The sequence below is a fragment of the Gasterosteus aculeatus genome, chromosome 11, assembly GCF_964276395.1.
Source record: "Gasterosteus aculeatus chromosome 11, fGasAcu3.hap1.1, whole genome shotgun sequence".
NCBI lineage: Eukaryota > Metazoa > Chordata > Actinopteri > Perciformes > Gasterosteidae > Gasterosteus > Gasterosteus aculeatus.
The window spans coordinates 14,306,402-14,328,404 of NC_135699.1; the positions used below are offsets into that span (position 1 = coordinate 14,306,402).

The 22,003-nt window shown below is 43.4% G+C and overlaps 4 protein-coding genes across 5 annotated transcripts; all 4 read right to left on the reverse strand.

The window, feature by feature from the left end:
- Positions 1-549: 549 nt before the first annotated feature.
- spsb3a (splA/ryanodine receptor domain and SOCS box containing 3a) lies at positions 550-5,599 on the reverse strand. Of its 2 annotated transcripts, none has more exons than XM_040189893.2 (7): positions 5,342-5,599; positions 4,489-4,687; positions 4,083-4,263; positions 3,787-3,974; positions 3,598-3,700; positions 3,383-3,508; positions 550-3,155 (listed from the first exon to the last, which is right to left on the reverse strand). In XM_040189893.2, the coding sequence occupies exons 2-7, from the start codon at positions 4,594-4,596 to the stop codon at positions 2,764-2,766; spliced, it is 1,098 nt and encodes a 365-aa protein (XP_040045827.2). In that variant the 5' UTR covers positions 4,597-4,687; positions 5,342-5,599; the 3' UTR covers positions 550-2,763. The 2 variants fall into 2 exon arrangements, with proteins under 2 accessions (XP_040045827.2, XP_040045828.2); XM_040189894.2 differs by having other exon boundaries at positions 4,844-5,553.
- A 465-nt stretch (positions 5,600-6,064) lies between these two features.
- atp6v0ca (ATPase H+ transporting V0 subunit ca) lies at positions 6,065-10,571 on the reverse strand. Its single transcript, XM_040189897.2, has 3 exons — positions 10,236-10,571; positions 7,453-7,636; positions 6,065-7,241 (listed from the first exon to the last, which is right to left on the reverse strand). Exons 1-3 carry the CDS (start codon positions 10,309-10,311, stop codon positions 7,037-7,039), a joined length of 465 nt encoding a protein of 154 aa, XP_040045831.1. The 5' UTR covers positions 10,312-10,571; the 3' UTR covers positions 6,065-7,036.
- A 1,325-nt stretch (positions 10,572-11,896) lies between these two features.
- ypel3 (yippee-like 3) lies at positions 11,897-15,931 on the reverse strand. Its single transcript, XM_040189898.2, has 5 exons — positions 15,490-15,931; positions 14,205-14,323; positions 13,972-14,015; positions 13,222-13,330; positions 11,897-13,016 (listed from the first exon to the last, which is right to left on the reverse strand). The coding sequence occupies exons 2-5, from the start codon at positions 14,319-14,321 to the stop codon at positions 12,927-12,929; spliced, it is 360 nt and encodes a 119-aa protein (XP_040045832.1). The 5' UTR covers positions 14,322-14,323; positions 15,490-15,931; the 3' UTR covers positions 11,897-12,926.
- Positions 15,932-17,014: 1,083 nt separating this feature from the next.
- Positions 17,015-21,902, reverse strand: gdpd3a (glycerophosphodiester phosphodiesterase domain containing 3a). Its single transcript, XM_040189895.2, has 10 exons — positions 21,501-21,902; positions 21,278-21,320; positions 20,399-20,534; positions 20,113-20,158; positions 19,898-20,016; positions 19,563-19,652; positions 18,907-19,040; positions 18,710-18,769; positions 18,484-18,535; positions 17,015-17,287 (listed from the first exon to the last, which is right to left on the reverse strand). The coding sequence occupies exons 1-10, from the start codon at positions 21,637-21,639 to the stop codon at positions 17,126-17,128; spliced, it is 981 nt and encodes a 326-aa protein (XP_040045829.2). The 5' UTR covers positions 21,640-21,902; the 3' UTR covers positions 17,015-17,125.
- Positions 21,903-22,003: the final 101 nt, after the last annotated feature.

Below are 22,003 nucleotides of genomic sequence, written 5' to 3' on the forward strand. Positions count from 1 at the left end.
TAGACTTTTGGTCAGAACAATCAAAAGGCTTATAATTATTTAGTATAGCCCAATATCGCAAATTACAAATTTGCCTCAGAGGGTAGTAAATCAGGCGTAAAATAATAATAGTCACGATATCCGCAGCAGGTGTCAGCAGGGCCATGGCAGGAGGCAGGAACAGGGTCCATAGAAACCTGTGAGGGGAGGAAGCACAAAAACTCAGCGGAAAACGCTTAATAATTGTTCATTAATAAACCCTGGATTACTGTAGGTGAGAGAGGAGCTCTGCGTGTCCTAACAAGTCCCCCCGGCAGTCTCAGCCAATAGCAGCTTAACTAAGGGCCTTCTCTCAGCATCCCGCACGTCCTTGGAATGAAATTAAATGCGTCCGTTAGTCCCGTGGTAGACCGCGCATGTCTCTTTTTTTTATTGATGGCATGCAAAAAAATCACAGTATACTCACTACAAATATATAGACCTCACCACTGCATCCGAAGTGAAGAGCATTTTAGTCGAAGATAAAAAACGGAATCTTGCCAGCTTCCTTGCTTAACAGTAACACACCCATTCATTTTTGCATTGACTTATTTTCAGCTGGAAATCATGCTGATAAGTTATACAGAAAAAGGCAAGTAAAGGCCATCACATACAGTATTATTAATATGACACGGCATGGAAGAAACACTTACAATTTTGCTATTTACAGTAAAACAGTAAGAAATAGTGCCTGGATGCAGAAAAAAAAGAAAAATGCTGTGAAATAAGACAAAAATACATCTGCTAACTCGGACTAACTAACTAATCTTTTAGATTAATAGATCTATAGGGATTATCTGATTAACCTGCCCAGTTATGTAATAATTTAAGTGTGTTAAGTCACACTACTCATAACTAATGACCATGGTGATCTGGTACCTTTACCCTCGATGCTTAAAATACACAGTGCTTCTGAAAACCATTATCAAATACAATGTTTGAATTGCATAGTACAGTGAATGTTTGTGCCTGTTTACTTGAACCAAGACCCTTGCGGATTGGACGTGATCAAAGACCGGTGACTGAGGCAGCACTGGGAAGACCGTATAGCTCCAACACCTGGGCAAACTATGAATCAGTATTATTCCCCAGGAGCAGTGGGAGAAGCTTCTATAGTCGTACTGACTTTTCATCATTGGAATCGAATTTGTATGAAACAAGGAACTTTTTAAAGAAATAATTAAAGTACCATTAGCCAAGTGGCGTTTGCACAGGGAGTGAAGAGTAAAGGCCTTGGGAAAGAACACACTTGCATAAACAGATCAGTAAAAAAAACAATCAAAGAAACTTTTTTAAAGGTTCTATACAGTAAAATATAACAGTGATTTAAAGTAACTTTACATGTGCGTCAGTCTCTTCCGAGTGGCATACTCGTCTCATGGTCAGATTTAAAAGAGCATTTAATAACAAGAATAAACTAGCAACATCTTTTGAAAAAGTGAAACCATAGTTGCTACAAACAAGTGACATAGGATTTCAAAACCTGGTGACGAATGGATGTTGCCAGAAGTGTCAATGATTTTTTTTCTCTCTCTCAAATTTCTTAGTATTTAAACAAGAACCAAAAGGGCTATTACTTGTTTGGAGATAAACTGAAATATTTTCATCTCAGGAGCACGAAAAGGTGCAAAATACATTCAGGTTAAAACCAACTATTTCTTGTTCTATGTGATATCACTAGTTCTAAACATGTTTCTTTAAAAAGTGTTTGTCTAAGAGCTGTAATTTTTCCATAAGGAATAAAGAATACTATATAATCTATGGCGTGTGTCCCTTCCCATTCGTTTCACTTATTGGAGAGTCTCTCACTTTGGCAATTTACCAGAATATTACAGATGCAAGTAAAACATGTAACATATTACTATGATAATGCATCAATAGCATTGAGGTTGAGACCAACACACATTATGTGCATACAGGTTGAAAAATATTTAGGGGATGCACCAATGTTTTCAGTCCCAATACAGATATTAATAGTTAGTTGATAGACCTGGAAGTTGATGCAGAGAACAGATACCTGTGTTTGATTAATACGATGTATGCCGGTGTGTTGAAGCAAATGGGATAATTGTATGTGTAAGGAAACATTGCTTTGCTAACTTTATAAAACAAATAAATAAATAGACATAATTGTTCCGAATTTGTATATATTACTAAAATGACATTTCCTAAGCCAGCTACTCGGTGCAGAGATCTACAAAGATACCAGGAATTACAATTCATAAGAAAACCTTTTTAAACGCAGCGACAACTTGATCAAAACTTGAACAGGAATTCAAATATCCGATCCAGTTAATTGAATCAATATCGGCCCAATTGCAGTATCAGTGCATCCCTAAAATATACATTCTCTCCTTTTTGCAAATGTATCAGGAAGAACATCAGAATTTGGCCACAGCTGACTTCAGTGTACGCTGTACAGTCCATTCCTGCAGCACTTCACTAATCGCTCTACACGAATGGCAACAAATTATGGGAACTCACATTATAACACCGCATATTTCTGACTCATTACTGAAGCTGGTTTGCAGACTGAATGTATGACGAGTCTGAAGTTATCTGAATGGCATGAGACAAGATCACAGTACAGCACGTGGGCAGAAATACTGCCGTCACAGTTTCCCACTTACGTACCACTCTGATCCTGCTTATTTTAATCGGAAACACTCAGAAACATCAGACGCCAGAAGATCATCCAGGTCTGCCAGTGTTTAAGAGGGGAGGGGGGGGACTCCAGCTGGGGACTCACGTCCAGCGGCATCTCTTCCTCCGACAGGCTTCGAGGTCGGATGTGCAACCCTCTGAGTCGCTCTCAGAGGAGGACGGTCCAGCCGAGGGGGGCGCGGGCAAGCGGGAGGGCAGCTCAGGCCCATCGGGGGCTTCCTCTCTGGTGCCACTGTTGAGACTGAGCACCCAACCCAGTTTGTTGTGGAGCAGCTGGCGAAGGCCTGGCGGCAGCGGCAGCACGTCCAGGGTGTCCATACAGTCGGGCATCAGCTGGCGGAGGCGAGCACAGCAGAGGTACAGCAGGGAGGTGCTGGCGGAGCAGGATCGGATCACCTTCATGCTGCTCTTCGCCGCTGTGGAGCACGCCATCGGGTAGAACTTCTTATTCTGCAGCTCCGCAGAAGCAACACCTGTCAAGAGAATGGTGACAAAGCATACATTTGGTTACGATTCCAGGGCTTAAAGTTAGCCAAGAATACCCACTCAACAGATGTCTGTGTCCACTGGTACGTTTCATTTATATGCAGCATCAGAGAGCAGGGACAATTTGGTTTGACTTTTAAGTACAGTATGTATGAGTATTTTCTTAATATAACTGAAAGAAAAAACATTATGTAATGCGTTTGTTGCTACTAACCTATACACTTGCGATTTTTAAAGAAAGTGAGTGTGCCGTGCCACGTGTCCAGATGGATCCCGATGATGGAGCCCTGTCCAAACCGGGAGGAGAAGTTCATTTTGTCTCCTTTGTGATGCAGTAAGCCTGACAAAATGAAAGACAACCACTAAAGTTACACACGTACGGTTCTCATGGTGAGACGCTACTGCTACAGCGTGTTGTGGTAATCTCACCAGTGTAAGAAAGACCCCAGCTGTCTGCATCTTTTCCCAACAGGCTGCAGAACGAGTGTCTGTATTTGTCTAGATTGACATCAAAAGTACCGATGCCGACCATCTGCACCGATAAAAAGAGCAGTTTAGGGACAAATAGTATGTAGGGATCTCTGTAGGGAGCGTTGCATACTGCCGTTGGGTGTTTACCATGTCGGTTCCGTACACCGGAGACGTCATCTTAATCTCCCAGAAGTGCTGCCCTTCAGCCAGCTCTCTGGAGCCCCGGATCGCTGCTGTGCCACAGCTGTAATCGGAGTGGAAGTTCACTTTTCGGTTCTCGCAGCTCAGTAACGTCGCTGTCGATCCACCGTTGCCGTCCCAAACCCAGTCAAACTCTGAAACGTCGCAACTCGTTCAGTCATTCGGATCACTCGAGTGACATCATCCAAATCAACCTTTAAATGACAAACCGGGCCCCTGATTGGCAGAAGCGGTCTTGGTACCTTGGTCGTCTTCGCCACAGTGGCAGTCTTTGACTTGGTGGAAACCTCGCAGGCGAGGGTTGTAGCTGTTCTCAGCCTGGGAGTCGCAGCCGCAGTAGGACTCTCCAGTGACGGGCACCGCGCTGGGGACCGGAGGGACCACCACCGCTGAGAAGTCCGCCTCGGAGTCCGAGTCGCTGAACTGGGGAGCAGCAATGCAGAGAGAAGGAACTGACTCAAGAGGCTACGAACATTTGTGTTGTTACGTAACACAACATTGCCAACAAACACACACTGTTCACAAAGACCGATGGCAAATTAGTGGCTTTAACTCTGACGGGGAAAGCCGAGGCGAATCTCCTGCTCTGTCTGCTTCCAATCTGTTTCTGCTTCAGGTGCAAAGGTCCAGTGTTCCTCGTGTGCTCACCTCTATGCGGTCACGGCTCCATTCTTCAAGCGCCCGGGCGTCAGCATCCCTTCGCATCCCTCCCCAAACGTACCTCCACGCGCGACTGTTCCTGCTGCTTCTGGACATGGCAGCAGCAGTGTCTCACCAGTGGAAAAGAGAGACTGCCGATCAGCTCAGGTTCAGTCCAGATGCTGGAGGAAGAGCATCAGTCCACAAGCTGCAGAACAAATTACGTTAAATGTGACCATCTTGAGGGGCGTAGGCAGCATGTCTGTTTGGCTTTGAGCGTCGCATGTTATCTGAATCATTGATGTTATTGCTATTCTGATGTCTTATCCCAACATTAACGTGTGCTAACATTACAGCTATGTACCTTATTATTATAGCAAAGTAAACTGTTTACTGGGGAAAGTTGGCGGCAAAAAAAGAATCACAAAATATCACCCAAACTACTCGATTTACTGCTTGAAACTAGCTGGTTGCAGTCTTGACCGCAGCGAATTGTCACCATCGGCAAAGTTGTTATCTTCTGACGTGACATCGTGTTGTTCTGGCTAGCTCCATTTAGCCTAGCCTAGCTAGCTAACGGTAGCCACACAGAAGTCAACCCGTCGAACCGCGGAGGCGTTGACATGTCAGCGGGCTTCAAACGCGGTCACACGCAGCTCGGTTTATCTCACGCGCGATTGTCGCGTGTGTGTGGACGTGTAGCTTAGAGCACCGGCCGATGTCGGTCACAGCTCGGTTTGTCACCCGGGTATTAGGGGGAAAGATGGACCGCGGACTCGGAGCTAGCGTAAACTAGCCTGTTAGCTTTCCGTTAGCTTCCCTCGGCGCTATGTTCGCGCGAGCGAAAAAGCGTCAACGTTACCTGCGTTGTGCACGAGCGGCACCGCGGGGACGTCGTGGCCAGAAGACGCGTGTTGCTAGACGGGGGACAACGCGCGGCAGCGGGGCGAGTGGGCGGCCGGGCTTCCTCCTTCCATGACCTACTTTACATCAGTGTGCGCGTAAACAATAATAGTCGGTCTGTCGGTCTGTCTGCAGGGACTCAGCGGCGTCTCCAGCACAGCAAGTTTTCTTTGCACGCTGCTGAGTGAAGGAGGAGACGTGCAGATGTTATACAACATGATGCAAAATACTCAACGTTGTTCAAATTTGTTTTTTTTTTAATCATCAAAAACCCTGTTCCAAAATGAATGTGAAGCGTGTCCTAAGTGTTAAATATGAAGGAAGAATGATCAACGTCCCTTCAAAATGTTACTTATGTGAGATCAACTGTCTACAAAGTTGGTGTGTATACAAAATCAATTTTAAAATTTGCAGCATAAAGGAATTAACTGAAGATAGACAATTGCTTGCACTGTCTAAAGCACAAGTGGATTATTTGATTTTAATTATCAATATAAGGAATCATACATGTCCACTTAAGGATAAATTGAAATGTTTTGTAAACATCACTTTTCATTTAAATGAACTAATACCCAATGTCCATTTTTTGACCAATTGCTGACAGATGCATGAAAATCTAAAGCCTAATAGACACACTTTATGTCAGAAATACCAGGAAAAAAAAAAAAGCTTGACGATGTTGTGGAGGAGGTTGAGTTTTATTTGGAAATTTGACAGGCATGACTGAACAGTGAGCTCTCACCTTAAACAAAAACAAAAAAATAAAAAAATAAAGCAAGACAGTTGCACTACAGCTAAACGATACTAGTGTTGATAATGTCATATTAAACAAAGACCTGCGCACACACACATTATGCATTCAGGTCATTCTCTCTCGCACACACACACACACACAAACACTGTCAACTCCATGTCAACATGTGGACATCCTCCATTAATAAATCACTACATCCAGAGGAATTCCGAGCACTTAGAACAATTACCCACAGTGCAATGACTCTAACTATACACAGATATTATATATTTTATGTATATAGGGTATTCAATGAACAGTTTTCCATTTAGAGTTTCATCAGGTCAAAATCTTTCCATAAATAGTGAACAAAAAAACAAACAAAAGTATCGACAGCTCCCCACCACTTTGATTCAGAAATGGTCCCCAAAAAAGAACGTGTAAAAATAAAATACTAGTGTGTACGATTCTTCAGCAGTCATCAACCGGAGAACGACGATAAAAATCCCCAACAGAAAACATAAACCCGAGGAGGGGAATGGGCGGGGGGATAAACGTTGATACTCACAGCACAGACTGGTTACTACATTTACAGGGGTGGAGGGACGCTGGTTCACTGTACAGGTTAAGATCAGACAACAAGTCAAGCAGACCGTCCACACATCATCCCACAACAACCACTGCACATCTTCATGCCCGTTCAGTTCTCACAAGACCTGACACAACCAGATGGCTTTAAACGATATGGACATATCACGTCTACTGAGGACACAGTAGTCAAAGAGACCGCTGAGGTGATTCTGTTGCCATCCCATCCTGTCAGACCCGCGAGGTGTAATGGAAGTAGGTGAAAATCTCCTATTTGTTGTTGTTGCTGCTGCTTCGATGTGGAATGAATGAGATGGTGTTTGATGCGGACATTTATTTTGTAGATAAAATGAGAGCCACGATGAGGCCGTAAAGCCCCAGCACCTCGGCGAAGATGAGAATCAGGATCATGCCCACGAAAAGCCGGGGCTGCTGGGCGGTGCCTCGCACGCCGGCGTCGCCCACGATGCCAATGGCAAACCCGGCCGCCAGACCGCTCAGGCCCACGCTCAGACCGGCACCGAGGTGCAGGAAGCTCCTGTTGGGAGACAAATGGCACACGGTCATACCGTCTGACACCGATAATACAACGAAGTAGATCCAGATCAAAGAATTCATATTCAGCTTCATTAGAATCCTCCAACCCGCTACACTGAAGTTGAAACCAAAGACGTGAGCAGATTATGGCAGTGTATTAAAAATGCAGAGCCATGAGGTTACAGACGGACAAAAAATGAAGTTCCACTTACTTGTAAAGGGTGACTCTCTCAGAGATGTTGTTTGCTATCAGCACAGCCACCACCAGCCCGTAGATGGCGATGATACCAGCCATGACCACGGGGATGATGGACTTCATGATGAGCTCTGGCCGCATCACAGACATAGCAGCGATGCCTGTGCCGCTCTTCGCCGTCCCATACGCTGCTCCGAATGCTGTATACAAGAGGAGATACTTCCTGTTAATTCAGCACTGTGTTTATTCTTCCCTTGGAAAGCAATTTCTGACCAAAAGTAAATGAATAAAAACTCAACCCAGACAAGATAATAGATTTGCCTCAGTGAGAATATTGAACACAGACTAAATCGATTTCAGACTCAACGTGCAGGTGGAAGACAAAACGGAATTATGGATTGACAGTTTTCTCTGACCGGCCGCCTATGGCTGAGGAACCAGAAAGATATTTTTAAAAAGATAGGTACCGGCAAATCACAATAGCGCCCCTAATATCAAAGTTAGCCTCTCAAACCTTTTCTGAAACATGTTTTAAAAAAATGTATTATTAATAGTTGTACTTTCTAGTCTGCTAATGCATAAAAACTCACCCATTACAATACTTGAGTACTTTAGGTTTCCCTCTTTACTCACATTCCACCTCACTGATATCGGCTTGTCACACATCTGTAATCAATCTGCACATCACCGAGTGTATGTTCAGTATATCTGCTCAATCTAAAACAATACAGTAGGCCTGCATTTGTATCTCTTGATTTAATTGTTTTTGTATTAATTCATTCTATTTATATGATTCTGTTATCTTGCTATCTGATTTTTGCAATTATGCAAAATATTTTGCATTGAAATAACTTTGTATATGGGAGGCTTGCTGCCTCCCATTTGATTTATTTATTATTTATTTACTTTTAGTGTTTTAACTGTGCAAACAAAGACAATAAGACAGGTTTGTGACCCATTGAACAGCTACAATTACTCAACACGGTAATCCTTCTCTACAGATAGTTGACCAGCACCACAAGCAGAACAATGACAAATAAAAAAAGACAAAGACCAGTCTGTGTTATTCTTTGCCACCGGGTGGCTGTCCCTCAGTTTCTATGACAACCCTACAAATGAGATGTTACCTGCTTATCATAAAAACTAGCAGAAGCAATTAAATAAAATCACTGCACCACTTTTCACTTGCAGTGGGTGTCTTAACACTTGCATGGGCTCCGTGCCGATTGACTCACTACAAGAATCGTGTGAATAAGCAACCAATCATTTTCTGCAATAATTTTAACATCTCTGTACCAAGCGACTCTTCTCTGTATTATTCTCATCCCATAATTGAGGATGGACATCACATGTTGATGGACATCAATTGAGGATGGACATCACATGTTCAGGTCATCAGTCTGACACAAACACTTGATTGAGTTGATTGAGAAATCCTAGACTGACTATTGAGAATAGGAAGACTATTGTAAAACTTTAGCAGGAAAGTTGAAAAGTTTTATATTTATGATTCACAGCTGTAAAGCCCAAATGACACCGCTGTCTAGGTGTCTGTGCTTTAGTGTGTGACAGATGCACCTTAAAACAGATTTCGATCACACCAACTTAAAAACAAAAAAAAACGTTTGGATTGAACTACAGGCACACTGAACCAATTGGCTGTCGCCAAATGTCACCGATCCACGTTAAACAAAGTTCCTTTGTCATCATCATCATAATGAAAGGTAGCGTTTTAGACACATTCACTAATTCACGCGAGTGGGGCTGCTGTCTGTTTTGATGGCATATCGAAATGGCCTGATGTTACCGCAATCAAAATTAATCATAGTTTCACATGGCAGATTTTAAATGTACAATAGCGAGAGAGCTCTGGTATTGGATTGACAGATGCGTTGGATTTATGTTCATCTTACTGTGAACACATTTAACTTGTTAGGGTCGTCGCAACGACTAGTCGTAGAGGAACCTATTGTATTATTTTGTTTGTATTTTATAAAAAAGAGGAGAAAAAAAAGTATCATCTGATGTGGTAATAACATCAATGATTTCCACATTATAGTGACGGGTGTCTGCAGGAATTGACGTCATCTGATTGACTGTAAATCCCCTTCAAAAAATAATTATATATTTTTTAGAAGCCACGATGTCTACTGCGTTATTTCCTCACTCACAGCCCGGGTGCACCCCGCCTCGCGAATGGATGAATGGATGGATGGATATTCCCGTAATTCCTCTCACTCGAGTTTGGGCCTAGATGCTGGCCCTCCTGTGACACTACACAGTAAACCGATGAGCAACATGACTGGCATTAATCCCCACAATAAATCGTCCACGTCGCATAATTGAGGGGGGGGGGGGGGGGGGGATCTAGACCTCCTTGTGCCTAAATAACAGATTGAAGAAGGCCTGGTCGACGCAGCTGCCACCTCAAAGAGTCTGCGTCACCAAGGGAGGCAGCATCACCGCTCGATGTGATATAACCGGGCTAATAAAAGAGGTGGCTAGCTACAGTGTTAGCTTCGTGAGGAGCTGACGGTGGTGGTCAGCAGCAGCTCGGTGGAAACCATCCTCGCCAGGTATGTGTGTGTGTGTGTGTGTGTGTGTGTTCGCGTGCGTGCGTGTGTGCGTGAGCCGTGACGGACTCCGCTAACACCCAACACCGTTTTTCTCAACACAAACCCCGCGTTGTCGTGGATATGGAAACAATAACCGTGCATCTGTCTCCGCTCGTCGGCGGTTAGCGTTGCGAACGTGACGTTAAAAGGTCGAGAAGTCGGATGAAGGAGCTGCTGTAGTTACCGCTGAAGACCATGGCCGCGGAGGCTCCCATCACAGCGAAGAAAGGCGAGTACTCGGGGGCCTCCTCAGAAGACATTCTCGCACTTCTCTCGGGGCGACACAGCTACAGTTCAGACTATCTTCTGCTTTCGTTCAGGTTTCCTCTTTTCTCACCGCCCGCCGCGTACAGGTTAAATACACTGAGAGGGGGCGACAGCGTAACTGACAGCAAAGAGCACCGGTGTGGAAGAGGAAAATGGCGATACGGAAAAAGTCACATGACCAACCATCTCGGAACGATCCATTTGAGTGGACATGGGGGTGCTCGACGCCAACGGGTCGAAAATGACTAACCCCTATTGTTTAACGCACCCTAAAATATACTGTACAAATTATTCCCATATGATTGTAATTTTGAATTATTTTTTACACCCACATCCATTTTAATATTATAGTATATTGTTTGAGTAGTTTGTACCGTTGTGCAGGCTAAACTATGGTATCTTCTGCTGCAAGTGTACTGACTGCAGTTAAAACGCTAGTTTACCACATGCTGGCTTATTAGTATAGATTTCAAGTAGTTAAAGCAACCATATATACTGTGTTTACTCTTTAATTCAAAAATGGAATAACAAAATAATATATGGAGGCCTAGTATCAGTGGCCATAATATCCAGCATATAGCCACTCTCCCATACAGCTTCATTGTAGATCTATTTGTTCAGCATGGAATACCCTGGATAGGAGAGGTCAATTTAAATCAACCTTTCTCAGTCAAAAAAGGTACGACCGTCTTGATTGAGTGACCTCAGAGACACATTTTTGATCTGCATGTCAAGGTCACACTTAGAATCTAATAATTATGTATTATACATAATTCATCGTAACATATTTTTATAGTTCTTTTGTACAGACGTTCTGTAAATTAAATTTTGCACTTTCCATCTTTCATCTTCTTGAAAAAATATAATGTATAATTAGATTTTCATATTAATTAAATTAATTTATAGCACTATTTGTACCAAGGTTTCAAAGGGCTTTCCAGAGAGAAAGAAAATAGGCGATACAAACAGAACTGAAAAAAACAACCCAGACTAAAAAAAAAAATAAAGGATTATAAAACACTGTTGGTTAAAATAAAACACCAACATAAACATGAGAGAAAAAAAATCAGTATTACTTAATGTTCTTAAATATTATACAGCATCTGGTGTAAGCGGCTGTAAAGGCTAGATGTTGTTAAATGTCATTCATTATACATCACTTATGGTGTCATGTAGCTTCTCGTGTCGGAAATTATGTGCAATTTTAAAAAAGATTGTTGTAAGGCTTCTGACTGGCAGAGCAATATATAGTATCCACATCGCCATCTGTTGGCAGATTTACTGACTGGCTTCCTGTTGGATCTCTTCCTCACTGTAAACAAGAGCTTGAACAACATTTTTTCATAATAAATTACAAACGAAAAATCATGACCCTCAGTTTGTTCCAACACCACTAGAAAGGCACAAACATCAGTTATTTAAGTAAAAATTGTGCCAAAAGAAAGAGGATCAGTTCAAGACTTTAAGATTGGACTTTATGCTTGTGTTTATTATCTATAATTAAAGTGTGTGTGTGTGTGTGTGTGAACCAGATGCAAGATTACATAACATATCACAAGGAAAAGAAGTGACCGCAGGTTACAGACACACTGTATTTTAATGAAAGATTAGGTTAAAATAATACACATTTAATGGAAGAAGCAGAAATAAAAATAATCACCATAAATATGCTACATAGTCCTCACCACACTTTCCTCTAACACGATTGAGTGAATGGATCGGTAGGGGCAGCTCGTATTAGGCTACACACAAACACATGTAGGATAATTCTTATCAGCATTAAGTAAAAGTGGAGATGTCTCTCTAGATGTCGACCCCTCGCTTCTACACCATCCAGCTAAGACATTTCAACACGCACTCCATTCACACTAAAATACAGATTTAAGAATTCCTGCAAGAGACTTTTGTGGGCTTTAAGATAACGAATTCAATATCCTGATTGCCTTCAGCTAAATCTGAACTGTTTCAGATCTTACCATAAAAAAATATGAATGTCACGGATAAAAATAAAATAAAAAATAAACTCTTACTGCTTTAAGCATTTCCACGACTTGTCATCACTCCAAATTGATCTAAGGGTCAAACAGGCCTGTATACTTTTCTTAGTTTGGGGCCGGATGTCTCTAAACGTTCACCTTAAACGCAGGGAGGAAAACCCTCGAATACCTGCGTCTGATTTGTACGGTCAGATTATTTGACTAGCAGTGGCCTCGTCCCCACACAGCAAGACTGAAGCGCTCATCACTCAAACGCACGCTTTAAAATCCAACACGCACTCCTCCCTGTGTGACTATGTCTCCCAGCCTTTCTCACGCACGCACGCACACACACACACATACAAACCCTGCACTCATTCGGTCCGTGTCCCAGCACCGCTAGCAATCTGGATAGCAAGACCAGCAAACGTGTTGTTGAGGTCACTGGGGAAACATGAACAGCAGAAAAAGATAAGGCATCACATGCTATTCTTGGCGAAGCCGCACGAAGTGAAAGTGTGACACGGCGATGGCTCGTACGCGGGATGAGGAAGCTACACTGGAACCCTTTTATGTCGAGGGGGATGCAACCTTTGAAAAAAAAGTCATGATGAAAGACGAGGGTCTCCCTCTCAGTCCCAGCCGTTGTCCTTTATCATGTGGGACAGCTCGATGATGAACTTCCCCTCCTTGTACTTCTGACTAAGCTCAAAGGCTTGTTCCTGCAGGAGGGAATAAAAGGGTTACGAGAAAATATTTTATTAGAGCACATGAGTTCCATCATGCGCACAAACCACCATGTACTATTCTCATTAAAAGAGCATTAAGACTAGATGATATACAATATATGACATCATTAAATGTCCAAACAGGTCCAATGAGGGACAACGTTTGCTTCCCCCCCAAAAGTTGTAAAAGTTAACTTACATATTTCCAGCCCAGCGTGGTGTGACAGTTTTCACAGTAAATGTCGGCAACTGCGTGAAGCCCCGTGAGCAGCAGCCTCTCCTCCGCAGGACCACAGCCGACGTTCACCCTGAAACCGAACGCGGCGCCGTCAAACAGAAGCTCCTCTCCGAGTCGCGGTAATCAAACTACTCCCATCACCCCGTAACGCAGCAGACGACCTACTGTCCCATATTGCTTCTTTTCAGTTTAAGTGGATTAAACGGTCACGGGGAAGAACCCTTTCCAAGACGACGTTTGGATCAGTTTGACTAAAACGGATGATCAGCATTTATTGGATTTAAACCTCGGAGTTAGATGAAGTGCTTTATTTAAGGCGTGTGTTTCTGACCCGTAGTGGGAGTGAATTGAACTCAAAGGTTCATTCAGTTCACTCAAGAGGAAATCCAATTATCTGGTAATGTGGTTTGTGCTAAACATGCTTGATACTGGGAATTTGTTTTCACGGACAACTTTACTAGTAAAATGATACGCAGAGAAACAAAGAAGATCACACATTCACTCAATTATTTTGGTTTTATTGCCCACAGAAACACGTAATCTAATCGGAAAAGATTTGAAACGGTAGTAAAAAATAATGAAAGCATAAAGTCCCTGTTTACCCTCCTACAGCAGTTATTGAGATAAAAATACAATTGGAAACCAAACTATAAATAGCCGCAGCTGCTTTTCTACATTCATTGTGCGAACATTTAAAAACAAAATACTTACACAGAGTTGAAGAGGTAGGCTCGGCCTTGACTTCCTTGGAAAGACTAAAAGGAAATGAACAACAAAATAAGGAGAAATGCTTCGTGTGTCACAATTGCAACACAACATAAATACTATGTGCAACTTAAGGCAATCCAGTTTTTCCAGCTGATCTACTTTCTAAACCATCCGAGTCGTTGGGCGGTGCTTTGTTGCACCTGAATTATTATCTACAAAAAAGGTGGCGTGCCGACCTTGGAGATGAGATCATCATGGTTTGCCAGATGGGCGCGACAGTGCACACAACTGTAGCGCCGGTGGCAGGAGTCCAGGTAAGCCTGGAACGTCTTGGCCTTCGTCAGCTTCACCATGTCTGAGGACGAAGAGGGAAGAAGGAAGCAAGATGGTTGTTGGTCTCTAAACTTCAGCACTCAGAGAGAAAGTGAAAGCGTTTAGACACATACGGGTTTTACACTGTTAACAAATCTGATAAAAGCTGTAAAATGCTTAAAACTTAAAGTAAACAAACTGATGCTGGAGCTGATCACAATACATTCATTAACAATCAATTTGGTATTTTGGACATGTTTTACTGGTTGCTGCTTTACACTCTTGAACCATTAAATGAAGTGATTATTAGAAAAAGACACTGCTACTGGCATTCACGCTTTATTGACCGAGAACAAAAAATGATGTTAGGAATCACTGTTAGTCAAAAATGCATTATGACATAAAAGTATATAAACCAAAATGATTAGATGTGATTTACGACCCCACCACTTTCTTTAGGATCTGATAATACAAACAATCAATTTGGATTTAGTTTCATAACATATGTCCCGGATTATTTATTTTTTTGAAAATCATGTTATCTAATCTCATATCTGCAGACAAAAGGTACACTGCATATTTAGTTGCAATTGGAATCAGCTTTATTGGCTAAGTACGTTTACATAATCCTCATCAAATCCCTTTTAGATGTACTTACACACACTTCAGAGAACAATTTAGTGGAACATACACGTAGAATTGCAGCTGAAAAACAAAAAGCCGTAACAACTTGGTGACATAGAACTATTATGCAAGTAGGATGAACATGTGCCGTAACGTTAATCGTGCATCAGGTCTTCTCTGGATCACAGACTGACGACATAACGGAGGACAAAGCCTGCGCCTCCCTAAACGAGCACGCGGCGGGGAGTCGTGTTTGCAGTGGACACGGCAACACAAACACGGCTCGGGCACCTTGCTTCCTGCTTAAAGAACAGCTTGCACAAACAACCAGAGCCTCGTTAAACGCACTCGGATGACACGACCTACATGTCAAGCCCTTGCAGCGCGTTAATGCCCCGCGTTTAGCCCCACCGACCCTGCCTGTGGGCGAACAAACGACGCCAGCGGGCCCGTAGAGTCCGTCCGCTGCAGGAGAGCGATCGGCCAGCAGCCCGGAGCGGGCTAGCTGGCTGGCTAACGTTAGCTACCCTCATGCAGCAGCTCGGATACGCAATGCAGGGAAATCCCAGGTGTCCTTCGACTCACCTGAAAAACAAGCTCCTCGCCGGCTACGCAGTGGACCAATATGCCCGACAGGGGAAAAAGCATCTAGTTTAAAAAAACAACAACAGCAGGTAGCGTGCGGACGGCAGGTGGGTGTCGCTTCCAGCTGACGACTCGGGGACAAAGACAACAAACGGGCAGCGCGGAACCCGTTCACCCCGCGTCGCTTCTTCGGATCGGAAACCCGGAGCTTCCAGCTTCCTCCGCGGTGCTCGGTTATTAAAATCGGGAGCCGGGATCCTTCAACGCGGGCGCGAAACGCTGCGGCCCCGAACGGAGGGAAAAATGCGGTTTTGTTTATGAAAAAACTCGCCGAGGAGGAAGTCTGAAGAGTGCAAAACAAATCCCCGTCGACCAATGGGAGGCGGCGGGTGACGTGTCGAATGTGGGTCAACCAATCAGATTCGACCTCACATGAGCCCTTCATGGCCGTCGGTGCGACTATTAGTGGCTTATTGCGTCCTGCTGGTGGATTTGGGATACAAGTGCTTCACACTGGCTGCTAACAGGTCAAACTCTCACAATGTGTGGATGGTTTGGTTGTTGTACTAAAACATTTGAATTAGCCCTAAACACGACACTTCATGATCGGTTCCTTGTTGATCAAAGAAATAATTAATAAAGGTTTGATTTATTTCCCCAAATAGTGACGTAGTCCCATTATTTAGTGTATCATATGGATTTAAGGCACACCTAATATTGCTTCAGAGCTGGTTGTGTGTTCACAAGAACGTTTTATCTCTTCTGGGTCACTTATTTAAACCTTTGCTCTTTGCATTCACTCTATTAAAGACTTCCCTGCCTGCCCTGCACTAATAATACATTCACTCACTTGTCACAGTGCAAAGCAGAGCAGGTCAGAAAAATGCAGCCTTTGTTTCACCGCCAGAGTGGTTGTTTATTCTCACAGCGGCGCAGCCGGACTTTGACCGCGGACCTTGCAGAACAGGGACACAAGTGAAGCGAACTGCACATATAAACCCTGTGTTGATGTGGGCCTGAACACTAGTGACTGTGTTAAACACTAAATGAATGACATAAAAGCATGCATCCAGGTGAATTGAGCTCAAATCGTGTATTCCTAAGGTCCACCACTGACTCAAACCAATCAAACAATGGCAGAAAATAAAATCCATCACAGTGGAAACAAAGTAATTTCTCTCTGGTGCAGCTGGTTGGATCTTCACTTCTAGCTACCGTGTCATTTCCTTCATAAACACAGCAATAAAAGTCCTAAACCACTCAGTCACAGTGGGGCTGTGCTCTAACTTAAGGTTAAATTACTATGATTCTTCCTACTATTTTATCATTATTATTATCTTATCCATGTGCGTGTGTTTGAGTACAAATGCTCCTGCTGGTTTGTCACTACTTTTTGTTTTATGACCCATGTGCAATAGAAGAGAAAAATGTACCCCGACAGATAAATCACCGGCTCTGGGCTGTTTGACACACGGACCACCCTACAGCAGAACATCGTACCTACAGTGAGAGATTGAGTTGATAGTTTTGTTCCAAGCGCATGGTGTTTAATAGACAAGCAACTTGACCAATTGTCACATGGAGGGAAAGTGTCTCACACTTCTTGTATTTTTAAAGTCTTTTCTTCACTCAATCGTCACAGAGCGCCGGGGTTCTCCTCTGTCGTTGCGGCGCGAGGCCTCGGGTTTCTGCAGAGGTAGCTGGACAGAAGAGTCGGGTAGTCACTCATCACGCCTGTGGCCCCGACTTCGAATGCAGCCTTAATGTCGTCGTCTTTATTGCACACGAACAAATGCACCTGCAATTAAAGATGCATTAGTCAATCGTAATCCTCCGATACAAAAAATAAACGTCAAATGGGTTTTTTTCAGCTTCTAAAAAAAAAAAAGGGGGGGAGTAAAGCTGATGTGAACAAAACATCAAGGATGAAAGCTAAGATGAGACCGAGTCCTGTTTTGTCATCTGTCCCGCGGTTTTGAGCAACAGTACTTGACTATCAATAAAACAAACACCCAGTTGTCCCAAATTTGACGGGCAGCTGTTGTCTCAGCTGTGACCAACAAAATAAAGCAGACGTCGGCTTGAAGCGACAGCTGGGAGCGACGCTTCTTCACACTGCGGCGGGGACAAGGAACTGAGGCGGCAACATTGTGACAATCTTTCGGGTCGAGACGTGCTGTTCTCATGCCAACGTGTATTTCAGGCTGCTTTGTTGCCGTCGTGCTGCATCACAGACGATTGTCTCGCGGTGTTCACACGTCTAACTGTCACACTAGCCCGCATTTTTCGCGGGATGTGGTTCTCTGTTTGACGAGAGAGGACAAGCTTTTCTTCACGGCCGCCTCTGAATCACTCATGAACATTCAGATGCGTTGAGGCCCTCGGCGGCCGACAAGACATGTGACTGATTGTTTTCATGCTCAGACGATTCGTTGACCTCTAACAGGCGAACGACAGGAGTGACCTCGTCCCAGCGGAGGGGACTGACATCAAGACGCAGAGTGGCTGTGTGAGCCTCACTGTTTGTCCTGAAATAGTGACTTGTCTTGTGCTTCAGACCAGTGGGTGTTTTGGTTCAATCAGGTCCCACAGCCGAGGCTGCAGTCACAGGCAGAAAAAATCTGCCAATTGTTTGCTTGACGTCTGGGAATTAGGATTTGAGAGACACTCATTCAAACAGGATTTTCAACATAAAAATGCGTCATGTACAATATTACTTTTATGGCTTTTAAATAACACTGTCGATATTACTTTTGCTATTTTAGTTGACTTACTTTGCAGAATTTATCTTCTTTTTGATATTCTATGTTTGGCAAAACAATTTGCTTCTGAATCAAAGTTGTATTTCTTTTCAACTTCCGCCGTAGGATGTAGTATTTAAAGGTGTGAGGGTTCAATACCAATGGATACCAACAGCTCGTGTTTGATTTGTTCTTCTGAGTATCAGTGTCCTGCGGTGTTTCCTATTCTCATCCAACATATGTTGTTACACACCTGGATCCCCCGAGCGGAGAGGTGTTTGAACAGACTCTTCCTCATTGTGACTCTGGAATGACAGCAGCAATAAATTAATTAATTAATAGCTTGGTTTGTACAAAAATAGCACTAAAGTAATATACAGAATTTCACAACACGTGATTCTGCGTAAAAGCATTGTCAACATAGCAGGAACATTCAAAGATTTCTACATCAAAACAAAGCCACGGGAAACTTTACTCACTTCTCCAACAAAGAGATGACCAGCTTGTTCCTCAGGATGCCCTCCTCAGGAATGTACGTCCTTCAGAACACAAAGTAACAAACAACTGACGCGTCTGTATTGTGACACATTTCTCTCTCCTCAGAGTAAAGAATAGAGTCCGAGGGACGGAGCAGTTTGCTGCATGACAACACGCACGCACGCACGCACGCACGCACCTGTTGATGATGCGCGGCAGGTAGAACTGCAGCAAACTCTCTCCCAGCGGCACAAAGGGAAGCAGGCCGCTGTAGAAGAGAAGCAGCACCAGCACACCTCGGCTCCCTGAGAAGCTGTACGGCATGGAGCCGTTCTACGAGGAAGAGAGAGACGGACAAACGACATCGCTCTCATTAAAAAAAGGCATTTTTCAACCTGATGTTATTTTTAAACTTATTTTATCATTACGTTTTTTCGAATTCATATTTTTGGACAGTATTTTCAGTGAGAATCTAACATAATTAAACTTTTCTTCCCTCGAAAAATGTGACCAAATTCTTTTACACATTATTTCACCTAATATTTTGACCTAATATTTCTTACCATGACATTTTCCAACAACATATTTTGACTGTATATAAAACTTTCTACCTTAAAACATATATTAATTTTTCTCTCTCTATATATATATAATAATAATATAATATTTTCAAAGATATTTTTAGACAAAATGTATTTTGACTTTTTTTTACTTAATATTCAGTTTCTTTTTTTATTCTTGTGTATTTTTTCCATGAGATTTTTTGACTACACATATTTTGACTTTTTTTTCAAAACATTTTTTCTCCATGACATTTTTACACATATCTTTGTCTCCCTCAGGTGGTCAATGTACCGTTCTGCGGCATTCTTCCAAAATCCCGGATTTCACTGAGGCCCACACGGTGATCTCTTCCCTGTTGTAGCGTCGGACCAAGTCAGAAACCTGCACGCAGACGAGAGGCGCTCAACGTGGAGACGGGATTATCCGACATAAAAGGTGTGTCACCTGACGCTTTCATATACAATAAAATGCTCATAAACAGGATATGTTGACTTTAAGTCCAAAGTCTATAATGCAAACTCTATAATGCAAACTCTATAATGCAGGGACAGACAAACATTGTCTCATAATAATGAAACCATCTTTTACAAGTGTTGAACTGCTCTTTTTGTATAGCTTTACTGGACCTTTTCAATCAGCTGGTGGTTGTTCTCTTTGATCTCAACGCTGACGGGCATCTCAGGGAACTTCCTGAACACGTCCTCCAGCAAGGCAAACTTCCTGTCTGCACCGCTGCTGTAGCGACCTGCAGCCGGGATGTGTGGCAGTTAAGGTTAAGACTTCTTCACTAAATGTATTTTTGCCAATGCTCAACAACAAGAGAATGTGAGGAGGAACGTGCCTTCATAGAAAGTCACCTCCAGGCTCTCTTTGTACAGAGGCAAATCCTAAAAGGGCCAACAAGCAGATATAGGTAGAACGTTTTAGTATAAAACCCAGACGTTTATATTTATGTATTTATTAGTTTAAAGTGAACAGTTGGCTTTGCATGCAGCTGGCACACTGCAACACATTTAAGTAGATATTGAAGATTCGTACGAGAATCTCTCTCCTTTGCCTTTCGGCGGGAGCTTCCGTCTCAGCTGGACCTTGTGACCTTTGCGGCCCTGTAGGATCCGGCCTCTCACCTGGAGGTTAAGTGAGGAGATGTCGGCGTCGTGGCCGGTCTGCCTCAGCAGATTCTCGTCATGTGACACCACCACATGTCCATCGCGGGTCAAGTGGCAGTCCATCTCCAGCATCTGCGTTCCCTGCTCCACCGCACTGTTGGCGAGCAGACGGAGGAATGTGTGCATTTGTTACTTGAACCGTGACGGCGGTTTTGTTCACTTCTACTCTTCCAGCTTTCTGAACCGTGAGTCATCTCGTAAAACAGTGTACAGGAAACTAAAATGCATCCAAGACTTGTCACCAGAACCAATTAATACAGAAGACACAGTTTTATATTTCATTTCTACAATAAATCATTGGAGGCTGCCGACATCCAGCATAACTTCAGTAGAAAAGTATGTTTATGCATATACATGTCCTGAAAAAGTCAGATAGTAAATCTAAAACCCCACAGGGAAAACTAATTAGACCGCAACTTAGACAGGTGGAAAGTTCCCTAATCCCTCTTTTATACTGTAAATCGTTTTATAAGCCTGAGTAATCGCTCAGTCTCTGCCTCGCTAGTCAGAAAAAATGGAATCAGAGTAAATTGTTATAGCTGCTGTGAATTGCTGTCTCTCACCCAATTTAATTCAATTCAAATTGCACAAAACGTCAGAAAGAAAAAAGGTACATTGCATAAAACCAAAAAAAAGATGGTTCTGTGGCGCCTACGTTTAAACCATTAATGAGACTTATTTTCCTTAAAAAGAGTCAGTGACTACAGTTACATACAACGTCTGAGAAATGCATTCAAACCAGCAGAAGCATCGAGGATTACTTGGGGTGTCGGTTGGCCCCGTGTGAATGATCGAGTACCCTAAAACCTGCTCAATAAAGAGGAGTTTGGGACTCACTGTGTGAACGCCTCCATCGTGCTTTCTATCTTCTCTCCACCTCCTGCTCACAAACAGGAGTTGTCAGGGTCACTCAGTACGGACGCAGTGGAACAGAAACACTGCTGAGGATATTCTATCAAGGTCTCAGAGTTCATCAGGATCTTATAAAAAGATATTTCATCGGCCAGAGTTATAAAGTTTCAGCAAAAGAAAAAAAAAAGCGAGTGAAAGACGTCCGTACCTCCTCTGTGTGAGATGTGTGTGCAGTAAAAAGCGGCGCGTTTCTTCCTGTGGAGAACGTGTGGGTTCCTCAGCAGGTACACGGAGCTGAGAGCGTATCCACCCACAACCGGGAGGATGAAGTACAGGAACACGCTCATCCTTCGCTCCCAGCCGAGTCTCTGCTCAATCTCCCGCTCTCTCCGACAGCTCGACTGAAGACAACCTGCTCTCTGGCCAGATAAGAGAGAACCGGACCGACTGGAAGACCGTCTCCGTCCTGCACAACCTGCAAACCCTCGGAGCTGTAAAAATATGTTAATGAAACACCAGCTCTTAAACCAGAGCTCACCTGACTGCCTTCTCCCTCTCCCTCCCTCCCTCTCTCCACTCTCCCCCCCTGAAGCCACGCGGTTTGCTCTGTGCTGTGCTGCTTTCGTTGCGTGTGTCACACCTGGGCACATGGGATTGGCTTCACGCCACATTGTTTGGATGTTGCAATCCCAACAGTAACTGACACCGGCA

Bases quoted from the DNA above. Each gene is read 5' to 3' on its own strand.
- spsb3a (XM_040189893.2), bottom strand. From the start codon at position 4,596: ATGTCCAGAAGCAGCAGGAACAGTCGCGCGTGGAGGTACGTTTGGGGA. The intron at 4,264-4,488 runs GTGAGCACACGA...GCTGCTCCCCAG, and splicing joins GGAGCCGTGACCGCATAGAG to TTCAGCGACTCGGACTCCGA. The intron at 3,156-3,382 runs GTTAGTAGCAAC...TTCTCTTGACAG, and splicing joins TAAAAATCGCAAGTGTATAG to GTGTTGCTTCTGCGGAGCTG.
- ypel3 (XM_040189898.2), bottom strand. From the start codon at position 14,321: ATGGTGAAGCTGACGAAGGCCAAGACGTTCCAGGCTTACCTGGACTCC. The intron at 14,016-14,204 runs GTCGGCACGCCA...ATTTCCTTTTAG, and splicing joins ATGATGATCTCATCTCCAAG to TCTTTCCAAGGAAGTCAAGG. The intron at 13,331-13,971 runs GTAAGTATTTTG...GTTCGGTTTCAG, and splicing joins GCCTACCTCTTCAACTCTGT to GGTGAACGTCGGCTGTGGTC.
- atp6v0ca (XM_040189897.2), bottom strand. From the start codon at position 10,311: ATGTCTTCTGAGGAGGCCCCCGAGTACTCGCCTTTCTTCGCTGTGATG. The intron at 7,637-10,235 runs GTAACTACAGCA...TCTTGTATACAG, and splicing joins CGCGGCCATGGTCTTCAGCG to CATTCGGAGCAGCGTATGGG. The intron at 7,242-7,452 runs GTAAGTGGAACT...GTCTCCCAACAG, and splicing joins GAGAGAGTCACCCTTTACAA to GAGCTTCCTGCACCTCGGTG.
- gdpd3a (XM_040189895.2), bottom strand. From the start codon at position 21,639: ATGAGCGTGTTCCTGTACTTCATCCTCCCGGTTGTGGGTGGATACGCT. The intron at 19,041-19,562 runs GTACATTGACCA...TCTTCCTCGTAG, and splicing joins TGGAAGAATGCCGCAGAACG to AACGGCTCCATGCCGTACAG. The intron at 18,536-18,709 runs GTGAGTAAAGTT...CTGTCATTCCAG, and splicing joins GTCATCTCTTTGTTGGAGAA to AGTCACAATGAGGAAGAGTC.